Genomic DNA, 20619 nt, shown 5'->3' with positions numbered 1-20619 from the left:
GCTAGAGAATCCAAATCACCGAATCTTAATTTTTATTTTTGTGTTAACAGATTTAAAAAAGCAATTTGAATCGCCGCCGTATTCTCAGTCCGTGGAAGCTGGACAAGGTACAGAACTTCGATGTATTCCACCAATTGGTGTTCCATTGCCAAATGTTTATTGGTTAAAAAATGGTGTCAAATTAGATTTAAATGCGGATACTCTATTGGTATCCAGCGAAGGACATCTTTTGATTGGACAGACAAAATTAAGTCATCAAGCAAATTATACATGTGTAGCTGAAAATATTGCAGCTAAACGTCTCAGTGATCCTGCTAGTCTCACAGTTTATGGTAAATTTCAAATTTATTATTTTTTCACATTTAAATATTTATTTATACGAATTGTAATTTAACAGAATTCTTCAAACGCCAATTTTTATTTGACCGAAATTTCAAATAACCTACAAAAAAATTTCGGCACGAATTTCAAAATTGACCAATAAAAAATTATCAAGAAAATTGTGATTGTAAATTGTAAAATTATAAATTTCGTAATACTGCAATAAAATTGAATTTCCTTTCAGTAAATGGAGGATGGTCTCAATGGTCTTCATGGTCTGAATGCCATTCTCGTTGTGCTAAAGGTGGTCAGAAAAGAACCCGAACATGTAGCAATCCAGCTCCCATGAACGGTGGTCAACCATGTTTAGGTCCCGCACAGCAGAGAAATGATTGTAGTACAAATTGTCCAAGTAAGAATCTAAAATTTACCAAGATTTCAATTTGAAAGAAAAATTCCCAAAGTTATTCGCTATGAAATTTTTCTACTATTTTGTGCTCGGCAATAAACTCGGTGTTCCCACCCCTGGTGCACAATATACTACTGTTATTTTATTTCTCAAAAAAATTCAAAAACTCAAATATTTATTAAATTTCATAATAAAAACTCGATAGTAACTTTTTTTTATTTTATTAGTTAATGAATTACTGAAGATTTTAAGAAACATAAAATTTGAATTTAAAAAAATTATAAATAAATAAATATTTATAATTGAATGCAATATAATGCCATTTATTTCGAGAAGCGTCATGAGTATTTTATGAGAAAATTCGCTCTGTTCTTAAGCAATGCAATTTGAATACTATTGGACATCAAAATTAGACGCGTCGTGAAATTTGAAAGGAAGGAGAAAATTGTCGATAAGAAATATACAGAGAGCAAGTACTCGACGTGAATGTAGGTGGGGGATGAACGCCAATTTTACAATCGATCACCTGTAAGGGATTATACAAGACATTCAAATTGCATTGAAATTATAGAAATTTCAAAGAAGAAGAAGAAGAAGCTTTTTATGGGAAAGGGGAAAGTCTTTATAAACCAAGAACATAAATGATTTCGGTCTAATTTTATTCATGTTTCATTTTCATTATTTTATTTCACTTTTTCTTTAAACTATTTAAAAAAATAATTTTATCTGAAAAATGGATGGAATAGAACATTTTTATTTCACAACTTGCAAAGAAATTTAAATATGATACCATTGCCCTCTGAAAAGTGGTGCTACATCAAAGGAAATAAAACTTTCTTCGCTTTTCTGAAAGTAGAAAATGACGCTAAGGCTAGGTATTAGAAAATTCGATTGAATGAGAATTCTGTTAAATTCAAAATCTTTTATATAAAAAGTCATGTAAAAATTTGTATAAAAAGAAAATCTGACAAATTTTAATTTAAAAATTGAAATCGTCTAAAAAATAATTATTTTAAAAATATAAACAATATGTTAATTTGAAAATAAATTGGTTTAAAGTTATTGAGTAAGAGAAAGAAAAAATAATTCTATACATGATTCATAGTCATATATTTACATTTTAAAAAATATCAGCTATTGTATTGATACAATCTTATCTTGTGATGACATAGTTTGGCACGTGCCACATTGTATTGACATCAAGTAGAATGTTCTTTTAAATTTTGGACAATAATAGCTATATCATTTCCTTTATTATATTAAATTGACAATATGTGGGTGATAATTGACTAAATATTTACGTATGAGGGCATTTACCTCCATGTATTTTCAACTTGTTATAGTTTCACAGAATTGATATTATGTCAGAGCCAAAATTAAATATAAAATAAATGTTACAGTTAAATTGATTAAATTTTCCAAATGTTTCCAAATGTCCATATATATTTCATTCAATTCCATTTATTTAATTGAAATCAATTAATTCGAACTTCATTTATCAAGATATGTTGTAAACAAACTTTTATCACTTAGATTTTTATAATTTTTGGAATTTTCATTTTTGTTTCAATTTTCGATTTCTAGTTGTATATTTCTATTTATTAATAAATAAATGTTTATAATAAATAATATATTAATTAATAAGAATAAATTATATGAATTTTCAAAATATTTATCACTCGGTCGCAATTTAAATAATAACAAAGAATATATATTATATATATATCACTCCTAGTGATCGATATCTTCTTTGTTATTATCTAATGAATTATGTTTTTTCAAATCATTTTAATTATACAGACCGCTTAATATATTAATCATTAAAATGAAAAATGATGTACACTTATCATATCTATTAGTACTTCTATTACTAGGAATAATTATTGGTAAATAAAAAAACCCCATAACATTGTACATGTATAATTTACGATTTTTTCTTAAATTAGTACACGGAGAGAAAAATATAGCTTTATAATAACATGAAAATGATTCCTACCATTAAAGCATGAATTTTTCCTACAAAGAAAGCAAGAATTCATACGTTCTTAGTATGTTTGAGAAACACGCCTTCGTAGTATGCATTTAATACTTTAAATACATAAACGCCAAGCGTAAATAGTACAAAAATCAAAACCTACTACTTTTGCAGGAGTCTCATGCTTTTTCGGTATTAGAGTCCTGCAATTGGCGATCACCAAGTTTGAGTCAAGTTAAAGTGGGCGTGGCTTAATCGACAGTTGCAGGACTCTAATACCGAAAAAGCATGAGACTCCAGCAATAGTACACGGAGAGAAATCTGTTACTAATAACGCATGAACAGTCCATTCGAAAATAGCACAGACACAATCTTGCGTAAATTGCAAGAAATCCATGCTGATTTTTCATGTCTTTCGAGGAAAACTCGCACAAGCTGTGCAAAATTCACAGATAGCACGTAAGCTTGCAGCAACCTTGCGGCAAGCTTCAAATGTCCCACCTAACCCAAGCTTGCATGGTAAACTTGCCGAAAGATTGCAGTGTAAGGTTACTGTAAGATTGCACAGTAAGATTATCGCAAGATTGCTCAGTAAGCTTGCACGGTAAGCTTGTCGCAAGGTTGGTGCAAGGTTACCAAATAACCTTGCCAATCAGCACAAAAGGTTGCAGCAAGTTTGCTCGGCAACCTTATGGCAAGTTTGGCACAAGCTTGTGGAATATAAAAAAAAATTTTAGGGGGGAGGAAATTTATTTTTGTACATATGTTGAGCACTAGTTCCTGGGAGGTCAAAAAAATGTACTGCGCAGCCGTAAGTGCTTGTGATTGTAAGTGCACATAGTGCTCATTTTCAATACAAACTTCTGTGCTGATTGGGGAAGGTTTTTGGCACCTTGCTACAAGTTTACCGTGCAAGCTTGCGATAATCTTATCATGCAATCTTGCAGCAACCTTACACTGTAATCTTTCGGTAAGCTTACCATGCAATCTTGCGATAATCTTACTGTGCAATCTTGCAGTAACATTACACTGCAATCTTTTGGCAAGCTTACCATGCAAGCATGGGTTAAGGGGGACATTTTGAGCTTGCCGCAAGGTTGCTGCAAGCTTACGTGCTGTCTGGGTTAGCACAAGTCTTCGCGATATTAGCAAACGAAGCTCATGAGAAAAGCGCACGCGTAAGTCTTGTGAGCTATTCGTAACAAATTTCTCTCCGTGTAGTAGGTTTCAGTTTCATACGATTTGCGCGTGGCGCTTATGCATTGAAAGTATTAATTAAGCATGGACACCAATCATACTAATAACGTATGAATTCTTACTAATATTACTAGAATTTCTCTACTATAATAGCATGGAAAAGATTCATGCGTTAAACGTATGCCTTATCATGCTATAAAATAAGCTAGATTTTCTCTCCATGTATAATATTGCAAAATAAATTGCATTGAAGAAACTTTATTATTTTCTTTCCACAGTGGTAGATGGAGGCTGGTCTAAATGGTCAGCATGGTCTGTTTGTGGAAGTGATTGCACTCATATAAGACGACGCTCATGTGATGAACCTTCTCCAAGTCATGGAGGTCGAATCTGTCAAGGAAAGAATATTACAATAACAAATTGCACAGACGGAATGTGCAATGGTAAGATAATTCTTTTATTCTACTTTTTAAAATAATTTTTTTTCGTAAATTTTTATCAATTAGGTGAAAAAAGTACTGAAGATCTTAATTAAAATTGACTTTTAGTTTAAATTACATTTTGATCTAACTAATTAATAGTGATTTAGTTGAGTTCAAAATAATTTACGATCATAATAGAAATTTATGTGAATTAGAAATTTCTTTTAAACAAATACTTTTCTTTTATTACAGTCGATGCCACGAAATTAGGAGTGGAATCTTCTAAAAAAGGTAACTATTATATTTTATGTAGCAATAAGTTTAAATTTTTTATTCCTTGCATTAAAAGTTAGGAAATTTTTTCTAATATGTAAATTAAGTAGCTGATAAAAAGAAATTATAACTTTTCCAGGCAATCGAGAGTTGGATGTAGCCTTTCATATTGGTTTGACCGTGACATTTCTTATCACCAGTGGACTTATTTTTTTTCTCGCCAAACTACTTCGACGTAAGGCCCACAACCATTCACTGTACTCAATGACTCATAACGGTATGTAAACTTGACACATTTTTCATCTAAATTTCTTTTTAATATAAATAATCTGCGCAATGCATTTTTTATACAAACGTAATGAAAATCATAAAACCTGTTTACAGAATTTAACCCGCAATTTTTCTCCGATCAAGATAAAAAATTGAGTATGCAACCAGATGTTGCACTCACGGGAGTTCCTGCCTGTTATGAGTATCCCTTCGATCCTAAATTACCAATGTCACGTTCATCTTCGGAGCATCATTACGATGTTCCACATCTATCATTACCATTACAATCTTCGTCTATTTCACCAACACCGAGTACATCAACTCAAGAATTCTCCAGTCATAAGCAAATCCATTCAGACAGTGAAAATAGTGCTACCAGTTCCTATTCATCATCGGAATTTAGCTACAATATTTCAACGAAAAGTGTGATGCCACCAAAATTAGAAACGGAAAATGTTGCACGAGCCGTTGTAAATACAAGGGGTGCTCTATTGGTATTAACGGATTCTGGAATTTCAATGTCCGTTCCTGAAGGCGCTGTATCGAAACCATCAAAGGAGAAACTTTATTTGGCAGTACTCAATGATGATCGATTTAGGCCACGACTACCAGGTTAGTAAATAGCAATTAATAAAATTTTCATTCTAAGTCAAACAAACAAACAAATTACCTATACAATAATAAATAGAAAGAAGAAAATTTAATTAAGTCTCTAACTTATTTAGAATTTAATAAACAAAAATAATATTATTTAGTCAAAATCTACTGACTACTTCTTGAATTTAATTTTTATTTAACATAGTCCTTCTCGAACCTGGATGTCAACTTGTGTATTAATGAATATTTTTTGTTATTGTTGCTTGTCATTAGATGGAATAACTCAGCTCTCAGCGGTGGTTGCATGTGGTCCATCGTCAGTTACACTAAATAAACCGGTAATTTTACAATTTGAACATTGCGCAATGATGCATTCAACAACATGGGAATTAAGCATATGGGCCTCTAGAAGTTTAGATATTGATGAAATATCACTTAATTCATCGATGGATGAAGATTCAGTAATTCAGTGGGAGAGAGTATTGACTCTAGGAAGTGAAACAATAAATACACCTCTTTTCACTCAACTCGATCATTCGGAGGCATTTATTGTAACTGATCAATTAAGAGTTTACATTTTGGCTGGTCAAAGTTGCAAAAATTCAATAGCAACAAAAAGATTAAAACTGCTTTTGTTTGCTAGTCAAACAGGTGAATCTAGTATTCGTGTTTATGTAATTGAAGACACAAAAGCCGCAATGAAGACAGTAATCGATAGAGAGGCACAAGTAAAAACATTCATTTTAGATAAACCAAGAACAATACTCTTTGAAGATAATGGTGAGCCACTTCATATTCATTTAGAAGAAATTGGCAACGATGAACAGATTCCAGTTGAAAAACATGAAATTTTATTTAACGATATTTGGAATAGTATGGAAAATACAAGAAATGTGGCATTTGATTTAGAAACAATCAGTGAGAATTTATCAATGAGATGCTATAAACTTCAAGTATTTCAGGGTAATTCGGACAGTAAACAGATGTTTAAAATTTTCTACGACGGAATGAAAAATCTCATTTCTTCGGGAAGCATCACTAGACCACTTAGAGAAGTCACTGTTGTTAGCAGTGGACATGCAAATAGTACTGTAACTGATTCTGCAACATTGCGACCGTTTCGATTTACCAAATCTCTTAGAAGGCAACTTTGTCAGTGCCTTGATCCACCCAATGCACTTGGTAATGATTGGAGAATGCTGGCGCAAATGCTTCAAGTTGACAGGTACATTTTTCATTTTTATTTCAATTTAAAGGATTGTTGCTTGACTAAATTGACATCAAGTTGCATCAAGTCATTAAATTAATTAATTAAAACTTTCTGTTTCAGGTATATAAATTACTTTGCTACCAAGGTGAGTCCAACGGAGCACATTTTAGATTTGTGGGAAGCAAGACACCGAGCACCAACTGCCGTTACTGACTTACTAAATCACCTAAGGGTTATGGGTAGAAGTGATGCAGCCATTATTCTTGAAGCCCAACTTGGACCTTGGCTTTGAAATTGTTTCCTTGAATGTTCAATATATTATAAGTACTTTCTTTTTAAAACTAAACGGAGACATTTTAAATTTCAGTGCCACAAAACCAGTGATATTACATGAAAGTGCAAACAGTGAATTGCGAGTTGCTATATGACCTAAAAAACGAAAGAAAGAGATACTAGCCAAAAAACACTGCCTTAAATTCCATCTTATAGAGCAAGCGTAATTTACTTGTAAATAAAATATTGTTAGTGAGTTTTGACGACGAAGACATAAAAAAAAATAACGAATGATTGTGAGAGCATTAAAATATGTGACAATTTTTTCTGTGTGAGGGTAGAATTTGCGAATGCTTTTGTGTTTTACTAATGGTTATTATAAATATTTACATACATAAGAGAGTTAAAATAAGACTGTTCTTTTAACATTTTTCTGGAAAAAAAATTTTGTTAAATAAAAAAAAGAAACTAAGTATTACTTTCTCACATGATTTAAATCATATGAATGTCGATTAATTAAGGATATAAAGACATCAATTAGTTGTCGAAAGATTGAATGGTAATTCAATAATAATTAATCAAAAAAAATTTTATTTGTTATAATACAATGTTGAGAAAAATGATTAAATATTTGTTTAAAAGTGTCAAAAATTAAATAGAAAGACTGAAAAAAAACATTTAAAAAATATTTATTTTCAAAGATTCTTGTATTTTTGGTATTTTTGGGTAACAATATTTCCTCTGGACGCACAATATTGTCTAGAGTATGCCAGTTCCATTTTTTAATAGAAAAACGAAAAAACAAACATCGAATGAAAAATATTTATATGCTTCACAAAATTGAGGTGCACTTAAATTATAAGTGTCAAAATAGTTAATTATTAAAATTAATAATATAGTGTAATTTAAGATTTCAAATTCTATTTCAATTTCTGACTATTTTTGTTAAATGTTTTAATATAAAAGATTATATTACGAATATTTTTTTGAGTGATGAAAATGGTTCTAATGTAAAACAAAAAAACCACAGGACAATATTGTAATATGTATGTATGGACTGTGCTGCGGCAAATAGTGCGTGCATAAGAAAACGTTCCTTTTTATCTGTATATTTTAAATAATATTATTGACATTTTTTTTACCGAAAATGTAATTATGAAAAAAATAGAAGCCAATAATTGTTCGTTGAATTTTTCGAGTGCTAATTTTCATATTTTAAATATATTGTCTTTTAAGTTTTAATTAATAAAAAAAAATTTATTTACGAACACCAATGCCTTTAAACAATTTATTACAAAATGAGCCTTCTCTTAATAATATAAATCCTTTTTATTTTGATCCCCATTTATCAGTAAAAATAAAAAAACCCTTCACAAGTATACTCTACATATTATAAATTCTGCACATTGAATGAAAATAATTAAATTCATAACAAGAAAACTGTACACAATTGTCCTTTAAATAACAATTTTGTTTTCTTGCAACGAATTTAATTACAATTTTCATTTAATGTGCAGAATTAATAACTGAGTAGAGTTGGTACTGATTCTACACAATTATCTCTAAATGATAAAACTCTACACGTTGCATTAGAAAAGTGCTATTAATTCTATACAAATAAACTCTTATCAAAAAAACTCTACACGTTACAATTAGATAAAATTTAACTTAATTTAATTTACTGACTTCTTCACGGTTAAATTTTACACCGTAAAACTTTTCACAAAAAAATATTATTATTTCTGTTTTAATTAAATTTTAACTCTATGCCGTTAAGTTGCACACCAGAAATAAATATATATTTTCTTTCAATTAAACTTTTTTAAATTCTTCGTATTTGAATTTCATATAAAAATTAATTTTATAAAATTAAATTATACACGAATATTCTACATTTATAATTCTATGCACAAAAAAACTGTACACCGTAAAATTAAATAAAATTTGTTTTTAATTTAATTTTTTAATTCTGCAGCGTTAAATTATACACCGTAAAACTATCCTTATTTTTTAAATTAAATTATCAGCCCTATGCCATTAAATTCAAAACGAGATAATTCTACGCAAATGAATACGTTAAAGTTAAAAAAATAAGAATAATATTTTTTTGTTGCAGAGTTTACAGTGTAGTTAACAGTTGTAAGGCTCTAGTAACTAAAGAAACTAATGAAAAACCTTTTATAATAGCTTATCTAATTGCGCAACTTTTTCCTAGAGACACATGTACCTTAAAATGTATTGTTTAGCTGCTGCATCAATTTTAAAAAAATTTGCAAACTGGCCGGTTTGCCCCACCCCTGAGGTAAACCGGCCAGTTTATTTTTTGTTTGTTTGTTTAGAGAATTAATTGTAAGGAAAACGTCACTAAATATAAAAAATCAATAAACAATCTTCCCAATAAGGAAAATAATAAGACAGGATTAAATTTCAATTAAAGAAACATCTTATTTATTATAAAACAAATATTTTCAACTAATTGTTGTCGTTCACGAAGAAAGAAAAAAAAAGTTTTATGGCGCACTCACACCTTTTTTGGCTGCCTGCCTGCAGGTTACCATGGCAACGCACGAGTGTGAGTGAGACAGAAAATTTGAATATTCAAAATTTTAAATCTTCTGTCGCACTCACTCTCATGCATTGCCATGGTAGCCTGCAGACAGCCAAAAAGGTGTGAGAGTGCCTTTAGCTTTAGAGTACGTAGGATATTTTAAAAATAATAATTTTTGTGGATTTGGCAGCTATTTGAAGGAAAAAGTCGATTTTTAGGGCGAATTTTTTTCAAAAAATCTATTGACAAAAAAACAAGACAAACCAATAAAAAATCCGCTAGACTGCCCACCGTTTTGATAAATGTCATTTCGAGAAAGACTTTCTTTTTGAAAAATGCCTAAATAACGGATGTATAAAAACACCTTAACCTTAACCTAAAGATTGTTATTGTGGAAGCAACTTAAACGCAGACTAGGTGTGACGCATACGTTCCCAACTCTGACAGTGATTGCTCCCTGAAAAGTAGAAACAACCCAGACCTGATGTTTACATTTTTTTCTTACAGGCATTGATAATTCCGGTATTGTTTGGATGTATCAAGTTTATAAAATTATTTAAAAACTGCGATTACAATATAGAAGCAGTAGCAGTTTTCGTTAAATATATCTTCCTACTGATTTGATTAAATTAACCTTAGAAGTTACAAAAGAAAAAATATTGTTTTGTTATTTAATGTTTCAAGAGGTTATACATAATTATATTTAGTTGGAGAATTTACTGTTTTTCATTATGGAGGAAATAACAAGTGATGATTTAATTATTCCTGAAGAAAAGTATGAATGTAAGTATAATAAATTTTGAAAAAACAACATTTAGTTGAAGCCTATTTAATTTAAACAAATTTTTGCACCCACATGTAAAATACACGTGATCTCTATCTCGTTACATAGCAGACGACAAAATGTACTGTAATCTCTGTAAAATATGAAAAATTTAGATTATGAAAATGACATAAATACATTTAAAAATTTTCTACAGTTGCATATTTGATCTTATATAAACTAATTTTTCAATTATTTTCAAATCAGAGAAAATAAATTAAAATTAATATTTTTTCCAGAATTGCATTATTTCTTCTTTAAAACTCTCATTAAATTTTATACGTTAAATTAATTTTTTTAATGTAAATATTTTAAAGTTTGGTATTTAAATTTTTCAGATTTGGATCATACCGCAGACGTTCAGTAAGTTATAATTAAAAAAGTTCAGAAGATGTTCCACATTTTTAAAATAACTAATTAACGACAAAATAGCCGTAAATTATTATTTTGTATTAATAGTTTTAAGTTTTAATTGACAATACACAGGAGCGCCACTTATATACGTTTTGATAAATTAAAAATAAATTCTGGTTATTCAAACCTACGGTATAATATTACAGAATTATTGAATTTTTAAAAACAAATAAGATTTTTTTAAGATATCGAGGTGATTTCCAAAGCATTTTTGTGTGTTGAACACGATCCCGGGTTCCAAAATTGTACATCACGTCAGGATTTTGAGTAGTGTCAAAAAAACGTGTTTTTGAGTTTTTTTTTAATTTTGAAACGATTTATGTTCTAAAATTGAATGAATTTTTAGAATTTAAATTTCTCAGTTTTTGTTAATTATTATCTAAAATATTCGTTCTACAAAAAAAGTCAAACGAAAAAAAGATGCTCTTTTTGATAATCTGGTCAAAAAGACATTCTGAGGACGCATAGACATTTTTTCAAATGTAAATTCTATTAAATTAAAATTCGGATAAATTGAAATTCAATTCAATATTAAGTTAGAAAAAAAGATCACCCGAGTTGAAATTTGAATCCCCTTTAGCTAAAGGGGGTCTGTTTAACCCTACTTTACTCCTAGAAAAGTAGGCCTTAAATTTCACCTCGGGCAGATTTAAATTAAAAAAGTCGTATTTTTTAATTTTTTAAAAAAATTATAACTTTTATCAGCCCTGTAACATAATCATAAGGAAGTAATTTTATTAGGTTACATGCTTGGGGCAGTACCTTAAAGGAAGCTTTCGAACAATGTGGAATGGCAATGTACGGATATATGACGGATTTAAAAAGAGTAGAAATTAAAGAAATTCATAATTTGGAAGCTGAGGGGCATGATATGGATAGCCTTCTCTTTCACTTTTTGGACGAATTGCTATTTCTCTTTTCTGCAGATCCATTTATAATAGGAAAAGTAAGTTTTTATGTTTAGTACATCTACATATATATACACGGAGAAAATTTGTTCCGAGAGTTTTACTGATCTCAGTTCGGTAAAATAGGGATATAACAGCAAAACGGTAATTTTTCAAGAATTAGTACAGTAAAATGAATTTCATAAAACAGTAATGTAAAATGCATAAAAAATTATAATACATATATTAGTGTCGCAAGTTCAGTTCGGGAAACCGTAAGGTACTGGCAGTACATAAACTAGAGCAATAGCTAAGAATATTAAGGTCCGTTTTTGATAAAACAGAATTGAAATTTCATAAATTATTATTGAAGAGTTCGTTAAAACTTCAGGCAGAAATATAAAAAATAAATATTACCATTACTGGAAATCTCAATTCACCTACTTTAATGATTCTCTGATCGTTTACAATTTTATACTCACATATAGGAATTGAAACAGTATACATCATGTTAACCTTACACCAAATACACGCAACACATTTTTATTTTACTTAATACATATTAAACGCATACATTTGTAAATAATAACGCAATACATATAATCGCTCGCTTTACATTGCTTCTGAAGGTTTGAGCTGTTCTTATATTAACCAGGATTTTAGTTTACTGCTTGTGAGAAACGTTCAAACAATTTATTGAAAAAAAAAATAATTTAGATTCAATTATTTCTGAATATGACAACTAATTTTAAGACTACATATGACAAAATTAGGAAGCAAACTTATTTTTTTTAAGTAATTAATTCATTTTTTATGAAAATTTTATTTAAAATTTATTTGTGATTTGAATAGAAACAAATTAATGAAAAAAAATTATTTTGTTTGTATATTAAAAATAAATTATTTTCCCTAAAATTTAATTTAAAAATATGATTTAGTTTGAAAATACATTTGAACAAAATTCAATTTTTTGTTTATTTCACCTCTAATAATAGTTAATGAATTAAAATAATTTTTTATTATGTTTCCTGAAAAATTGAAAAAAGATTGTGCAATAATAATAATAATAATAATAATAATAATAATAATAATATATAGAAGGTATAAAAGTTCATAAAAAAGTACTTCAATCCTGAAAACAAATACGGTTAGAATTGTACGTAAGTTTTACCGAACTGGACTTGAATTATGTAGTGCCCAAAAAGGAAATACTCAGGAGAGCTGGCTATAGTTTCATTCGTCAAACTAAAATTCCATACAATTACATGTAGCTTTAAATTTGATTTGTTTGTAAAATTAGTAGACCGTTAAGAGAAGGACTACATATTTTAAATAAAAGATTCATCAAAAAGTGATAAATAGCACAGGTTTTTTTTGGTTACTTTTAAATCTTAATAAACGATTGTTTCAAAAACCAACTTTTTGAGAAATTCACTGAATAAATATTGATTTATAATTTCTTGTAGACTTGTCAACATAATCTACGTATACGTTATCGTAATATAAACCAATGTTTAATGATTCAAATTTTTCATATATTTACAGTATAAGCTTGTAATAAATTAAAATATCATATTAAGTTTTAACTGTCATCACTACAAAAAATAAAAAAAATATTTTGAAAAATTTCTTTTGTGCAACTATATCCCAACATTCAGTTAAAATTCAGTAAAATATCCGGAACAAATTTTCTTCGTGTAGAAGATTTAACATTTTACTATAGGAAAAATTGAAAAAATATTTCGAAGCACAGTATTGCAACTTTGCTTATATGAACTTAGGGGCGCATGAATATTCCCCACATTCAACTTATGAGAATTTTGGCGGTGTTGAATAAAAAATTATTGAATTTTTATACAAAACAATTTCTATTTATTTTAATTTTTATGTAACCTAATTTTTACATAGCCAACACTCTAGTTCACCGAATTCTCATTTAACAAAATTATTTTTCATTTAATTTGCTGCTAACCTAAATATTTACTTGAAAGTATTTTTATTTCACTGAATTCACATTCAACAGAATTTATAAGTAACACATAACTCTGATTTAACCGAATTTTCATGTTACAATCAGCTGATCATAACGTCGGGTTATAATTTATCCATTCTTTAAAAAAAATGTTTTTTATTGTTACTATTTTAACTATTTCGACTCAAAAATTATAATATACATCACATACACGCATTACATATATATTCTCTTCCTTAAACGCTTTTATATTTTTACATTATTAAAATCTCTTTTGCAAGTTGGCAAAAAAATCGAGTAATTTATTTTCCACCTTTTTCAGAAAGTCACAATCACTGAATTTGATTCCACAAATTTCAAGATTAAGGTACGCGTTGCCGGTGAAACTTTTGATATAAGGAAACACAGTCAAGATTGTGAGGTGAAGGCAATTACTTATTCAGCTATGCAAATTTACGACGAACCCGATCGAGAAAAGAAAGAACTATTTGTAATTGTCGATATTTAATAGGGGAGTCGTGCTCCACCGTAATTTTTTTATTATGGCAATTAATAGTCTACAAATAGTGTCTTTTTTTCTAAAATAATTTTATTTTATCTAAAAGTAATCTTTTATTATCTTACCTATTACTTTATTTTATGTAAGTTATCTTACTTTTCACATTTCATAATTTAAATAAAGAATATTTTAAAAAATATGTTTTTTTCTTCAATTTTCAACGGTGGAGCACAACTCTTTTTTAAGAAGTCATAAAATCAGTATTTTCGAAAAAAAGGCAAAATTTTTATTTCCGTTTTGAATTTTTTAGTTAATCGATCATGACAAAAGTTGAGCTTGTACGTGTACTAAAAATTGTATATAATAGAATAGTAAAAAAAAATTTATATAGGTAATAGTTTTAATCGAAAAACAAAACCCGGAGCACAACTCCCCACTTTCCCCTATGTAAAGTTCTTCATTTATTTTGCGTTTTTTAATAAGTTTTTTACAACTATTTAATTATACATATGTACAGATCAATCATATATTTGTAAATAAAAGATTTTATTTAACTTCTATTTTATGAAATGTAATCTAGAAATTGTTGCAAAATATACAATGTATTTTTCTAGTTTGAAAAATTAATAAAACATGACACTTTTAAAAGACTCAAATATGATAGATTTGAATCTTATTTGTAAAAATATATTGAAAGTTTTTAACAATTAAGAGCAATAGGCAATAAAAGATTTAAATGGTTTTAATAAATCACAGTTTTTTTTAGCAAAACATATTTATTATTAAACAAGATTTAACAAGAATACACATTAAAAGAATCTAATGGTACTTTTTCCCTCTTACATAATTAAATTAATGTTTATAAAAAATCTCCTAATCATTTCACCATAATAAAGTGATAATTGGTTTTGTTTGATTTAATTTTGTAATTATTATTCGAATATGATTTTTCTTAACAAAAGAAAAATACCATATCATTGCGAGATTCTAACAATATCCGAGTAAAACGTAGTATCTGTGGAAAATAGCTCATGAAGCCTCCTTGCCATTTGAACCATTCTTTTTTCTATTCCACTATCATAATCAGAAAGTTTCATATACAACACTTTCCTACCTTTAATTGTTTTAAAGCGTATGTCATTCAATACGAATTCAAAATTTGCTGTTGCTATATGAAATGGATTTCCATCATTAAAAAGACGATTAATGTCCACAACGCCTATATGATTTGTTATTTTAATTTCCATTAATAACGGAATTTGTGATGATGTGCCCACCATGTTTAAACAATTTGATTCTTCCACAATTTGATTTACAGAAAACTTCATAAATCTATCAAATTTAATAATATTATTCTTGTCAATTGATTTAAGCTTTAAAGACATCTCCATATCCAGCTTTTCACCACGGTAAAGTATAATTGGTTTCATAATTATTTCCTCGCTACATTGTTTAAGAGCAAGTCGATGAATTGCAGCTTCAAATCGTCTTACTCCATCTTTAGTCATTACTAATTTGTTGTTCGCGGAAGAATATAATACATAATAATCTTCAAATCGAAGATATCGTTTAACGTCTACTATCTTTCTGTAATTTTCAAATGCCTCTTCTATATTTTGAGTATAAACAAAATCATAAATCTCGTTAATTATTTTTTTTGCTTCACTCAATTCAGTGATTTCATCTAAATTATAATTTAATAACACATCTTGAATATACTTATTGCTTTCTATTTTCCAATCATTATAAGAATGCAAAGAATTCAAATGTATTAAATCGTGAGCTAACTTCTCATATGTTGGTACAGAGCTTAAACCACTTGGATTTATGTTTAAAATGTAATTTGAAAGTACATTTTGTGATGTCTTGAATGTATGTAGAAGTGCATTTTCGCTAATGAAATTGGCAACTTTTGAGATGGTTTTCATTCTTGCAGTTTCTTTAATTACTTCCTCGTTTAATAAATTGCTAATATCTCGTTGTCTTAAGTGCTGCCATAAATCTTTCGACATTTCTTTATTTCTGAGATGAACAATTAAAATTTTATCAGATAAAATAAAAAAAGAATCCGTTACTGTAAATAACACGTCGCTGAATGTGATGTAATTTCCTTTAAATTCGTCATGAAAATGAGTTAAATCCACAAATCCACAATATGAAGAATCAATCGTTAAGTAATATCGAACTTCTACTTCCAAAGATTGTCTTATCTTATCAATCACAAATGGACCGGGTGGTTTATTTTCTAATAGAGTAATGTCATTAAAGAAGAAAGTATTTCCTCTCAATTGTCTTAAAACATCTTTGTTAAAATGTCCGTATACAATTTGAGTGTACCACAAATTAATTTCTGCTTTTTGTGAAAGTCCTGTCTCCAATTGAAGGAGGGCCAATTTGTTAATAGTAGTGCGTAGGAAATTTAGTTCCACATTGTTTGTCTTTATAAAAGCTAAACCATAATTCTTCAACATCCTTAAAATTTCCACCTCTTTTGTGTATATTGGATATCTTATGATATTGTTATTAATTGTTGAATCTACATTTTTTACAAATTGTCTCGATGTACCCGGAATATCATCAACATCTACTTTTCTAATCTTTTCCGGAACTGCATCAAACTTTTTGTGACGATATTGTACCTGAGTTACTGATCCATCTTCTACGAGTAGAATTTTTTTCATTTCTGGAATATCTAATTTAAGAAATGATGGTGTATTAACAAAATATTTCTTATTCATAGAGTATAATGGATCAAGGGATTGTGAATAGTCGTGTTCTTTTCTTGCAATTCCTGTTGATGTTCCCGGAAGTTCGGAATTTGTTACTTGAGGAAATTTATTTCCTGTGTTTTCTTCCATAGTAATTGGAGATTTAGAGTTAGGTAAGTTCTCTTGAATATGAGAATTGGTGTGCTGTTCCATTATATTTTCTCGTGTATTCGCGGGATTCTGAAGTGATTCCTGATTGGGTTCTTCAATAGGTTGATGAAAAATTTCGGTCTGCTCCTTCGCAGGTACTTTGTTCCATTTTATTTCATGATGAAAGACATGATAATTGTGTAACAGATTTATTTTCTGTCCACCGATAACCAATTCGTTTAACAGTTCCCCTAATCGATGTAAAACGTCGTTGTTTCCCTTTTGAAATTCGATATCTGTTATTTTACCAGTTTCCGGAATGTATTGTTTGTAAGAAAATGCTCCATTTGATTTAACTGGCACAACTGGAATTTGGAATGAATATCCTTCAATGCTTCTTAATTCGGCGGTTTTTCCAAACGATTGAACACAGGCAGGTCCAAATAATTGTGATCCACCGGGATAGAAGTACCTAACAAGGTTGTAACCATTATGCTCTGCTAGAACCAGTGGTAGTAATCCCATCTGATCAGGAACGTTTAAATTTTGTTTTACATTTGTTATTAATGATTTTATAAATGCTACTGTGCTTTTAACTGCGGGAATGTTCTTAAAATTGGAAATCATGTTTCGAAATAGGTTGCGAAGTGCTTGAAACCCAAAGCGACTAACTTGGTAAGACAATTCAAATCCAGGATCCACTGTTCGAATAGACGCTACAGCTAAATCTTTCAAGAGTCTTTTAGTGAGAATTTCAGTTGCGATTGTTCGAGCAGCAGTTCTTGAAATTTCATTCAACGCTGTTGTTATCGGCAATTTGTTAATAATTCCTGCTCTTACAAGAGTATTAGTGATTAAGTACTTTTTACCAATTTCTACCGTTAAGCTACTGCTTAGTGTAGCTGTATATTTTGCTGCAAAACCCACAAGTGGAATCAGACTAAGAACATCCATAGAACAAATAAATGTCGCTCCTACCACGTTGCCTGCTTTTGCACTTTCAATACACTTGTAAAATGGAATAAGAGATTTCACGTAGTTCAGAAATTTTTCCCCAAGCGTTTCATCGTAATAGTACATTTTAAGGCTTTTAAGAAACTGTGTTGTTTTTATATCCGCAACCCTTTCTATAAATATTCCATAATCTTCATTCCTATATTTAAGAGCTTTCGAAAATATTTCATTTTCCATCTGTAAGGAAGAATCATTAGCAATTGCTCTAGAAAACTCTTGTTCGTTTCCACTGTTTGTAAGTAAGGTCAGAGTATTATTCTCTTGTCTAAGTGCATAAAAATCATTTTCCCCTTCTTTTTTTATTGCGAACAAAAGATAAATATTGCTGTTTGTCCTTCGGTCCATAGGTGGACAATACATGCAATGCATTGGATAGGTAGGAACTCGTGCGAGCATAACAGAATTGAAATTCATTTTTTCTACCATTTTTCCATCCACTAAGACTTTTTCAATTGCATTTTTTTCAATTGCATTGTACGTCTCCCTAACGTCTATAAACTGATCTTCGTATACTTTTTCCAAATCAGGAAGATCACCAATTAGACAATGATCTGGAAGAATAAGAATCGTTAGCCAAAGGTAGAAAGTCATATACGCTTGCACATAAACTACAGGTACTTGTGCATAATTCTCATAATCACAATAAAATCTAAGTATTTCCGTGGCACGAAACGTTCGACTTTTTAGAGCACTGATTTTCTTCTCCAATTTGTAATGCAAACTATTTTTAATATCTTCCTGTACAATTTTTTTCACAGTAAAACTGATATGTGAAAATAGATTTTCATAAGCTTCATTCCAAAATCCATCATTTAGAGTATAATCTATTTCTCGAAATTTAACTTTTTGATTAAAGGCGTAGAAAAATAAAGCAGGAGTTGAGAATAATTTCAACACCATTTCATAGATTTCATTACTGAAATTGTGCAAATCAATTTCGCGGGAAATTAAAATATATTCCTGGAACGTAAGACTCACTGCGTCTGCTGATACAGATCTGATTATTTTTAAACCTACCATTGCGTATATATAATTCACTTCAATTATACTCATATCTTGTTCAGGTTGGGGAAAAATTGTCCAAATGTGATCTTGAAAAACTTTTTTAATTGTCAATGGTGTAAGTTTCAAACTGTAATTTTTTGCCAAACAGTATTCCCTACTTGTGTAATTTTCCGAGAGATGTTGAAACACATTCTCCTTGAGATATGAGTAATTTGTATTATTTCCCCTGTTAATTATTTTTGCCAAGTATCCATTAATGTTGCCATAGTGAGAAAACAATGTTGTGCTAATGATGTACTGATATGTTTCGTTTACGTATTTCATGTCAAGTGTTTCATTTCCTTGTCCACCATATAGATCACTTCCTTTCAATATAGTTTTTAGAAGCTGATGTTTTGCCTCAGTTTCATTTTTCGATTTATTGATATATTCAAAGAAAGTATTTAGAACAGGAACAGTCTGATTTCGCTCTTCAAGTGTAATTAAATCATTGTTGTAAAAATATATGCCGAGAATAGTAATGTAGTGACAAGCGGAAAGAAACTGAAAGTCTGATGACTGTTGATTAAAAATTGATGTGTTGTTCATTGAAAATTCGTGCATATTATTTGCTGTTTAATTTAACTTCTATTGACCCTTCGAATCTGAAATTGATAATTAGGCCAGTCAATAAAGACAAAAAGTGCCATTAAATGTAGACAGGCAGTTCTAAATGGATTTCGGTAGTTTAAGGGGGTAGTTTGCTCTCGATTTCCGGTTGCAGAAATTATTATTATTAATATATCCCAACTTTAACCATTGTTTATAATAATTTTTGCAACCGGAAATCGAGAGCAAACTATGGGGCCTTTAAACTACCGAAATCCATTTAGAACTGCCTGTTTACATTTAATGGCACTTTTTGTCTTTATTGCCTGGCCTAAATCGTCTTTTGTTTTTAGAAAAATGAGAATATTAACTTTTTTAAAAAAAATTATTTTTTGCAACACTAACCTCTAAAGTTAAATTTTACACACCGAAAAGTGTGTGTAAAGGAGCTCTTTTTAAAACGGTGTGTAAAGTGATTCACTTTACGCACTGCGAAATTTACTTTAGGCACCAAAATTTTTCTCACATAATATAAGGATTGTTTTAGACCATACAAAACCACAAAATTAAAAAAAAACTTTACTTTTAAATTTATACACTACTGCCTAATGATATTTTTCCTGATCTTCGATTGATTTATTTATACTTACTACTTACCTTACTTTTATATCTTCTTTTTGTAGGTTCAGTTGTTCGTTGATTTAATTTTACAGCGTTTATTGACATCTTAAAATCACATATATATTATGTTCCGTACACGTGTATTAAATAGTATTCTAAAATTATTAATTTTTAATGTAAATTTATCTCAGATAACAGTAGACACTTAATAAAATTTTTAATATTATAATGAATACATTAAATGACGAACAAATTTATTAAACAAATATTTAGGAAGCAAATAAAAATTTGCATTTTAATGAAGTTAATTTTTAAGATTGAATTTATTATGGTGAAAAAAATTCTTAATAGATTTGATTAGTTTTCTTAACTATTCTGCGTAATTTTATAGATTCTCAACTTAATTTAATGCGATGTTTCTATATAGAAGAAATCTTTTCATT

At 29.2% G+C, this 20619-nt stretch overlaps 3 protein-coding genes across 3 annotated transcripts in view; 2 read left to right on the top strand and 1 right to left on the bottom strand.

Annotated features, from left to right (window-relative positions):
- Positions 1–8215, top strand: part of LOC127289066 (netrin receptor UNC5C) — a 33564-nt gene extending 25349 nt beyond the window's left edge. The window contains exons 5-12 of the mRNA XM_051316826.1: positions 51–332; positions 566–733; positions 4181–4345; positions 4577–4615; positions 4737–4874; positions 4982–5479; positions 5738–6689; positions 6795–8215. Of these exons, the coding sequence (XP_051172783.1) occupies positions 51–332; positions 566–733; positions 4181–4345; positions 4577–4615; positions 4737–4874; positions 4982–5479; positions 5738–6689; positions 6795–6966 (2414 nt within the window). The 3' untranslated portion in view covers positions 6967–8215. The remainder of the gene's footprint in view (positions 1–50; positions 333–565; positions 734–4180; positions 4346–4576; positions 4616–4736; positions 4875–4981; positions 5480–5737; positions 6690–6794) is intronic.
- A 1760-nt stretch (positions 8216–9975) lies between these two features.
- LOC127289087 (protein archease-like) lies at positions 9976–14740 on the top strand. The gene is made up of 4 exons (XM_051316849.1): positions 9976–10278; positions 10657–10681; positions 11474–11678; positions 13914–14740. Exons 1-4 carry the CDS (start codon positions 10227–10229, stop codon positions 14097–14099), a joined length of 468 nt encoding a protein of 155 aa, XP_051172806.1. The 5' UTR covers positions 9976–10226; the 3' UTR covers positions 14100–14740.
- Positions 14464–20228, bottom strand: LOC127289064 (uncharacterized). Its single transcript, XM_051316824.1, has 2 exons — positions 19961–20228; positions 14464–19611 (listed from the first exon to the last, which is right to left on the bottom strand). The coding sequence occupies exon 2, from the start codon at positions 19568–19570 to the stop codon at positions 15065–15067; it is 4506 nt and encodes a 1501-aa protein (XP_051172781.1). The 5' UTR covers positions 19571–19611; positions 19961–20228; the 3' UTR covers positions 14464–15064.
- Positions 20229–20619: the final 391 nt, after the last annotated feature.

Source organism: Leptopilina boulardi, unplaced genomic scaffold (genome assembly GCF_019393585.1).
Source record: "Leptopilina boulardi isolate dan_hultmark-lab unplaced genomic scaffold, ZJU_Lbou_2.1 LbouV2_399, whole genome shotgun sequence".
Classification (NCBI taxonomy): domain Eukaryota; kingdom Metazoa; phylum Arthropoda; class Insecta; order Hymenoptera; family Figitidae; genus Leptopilina; species Leptopilina boulardi.
The sequence above is the reverse complement of the archived record's forward strand: the minus strand, read 5'-3'. Positions and strand labels throughout refer to the sequence as shown.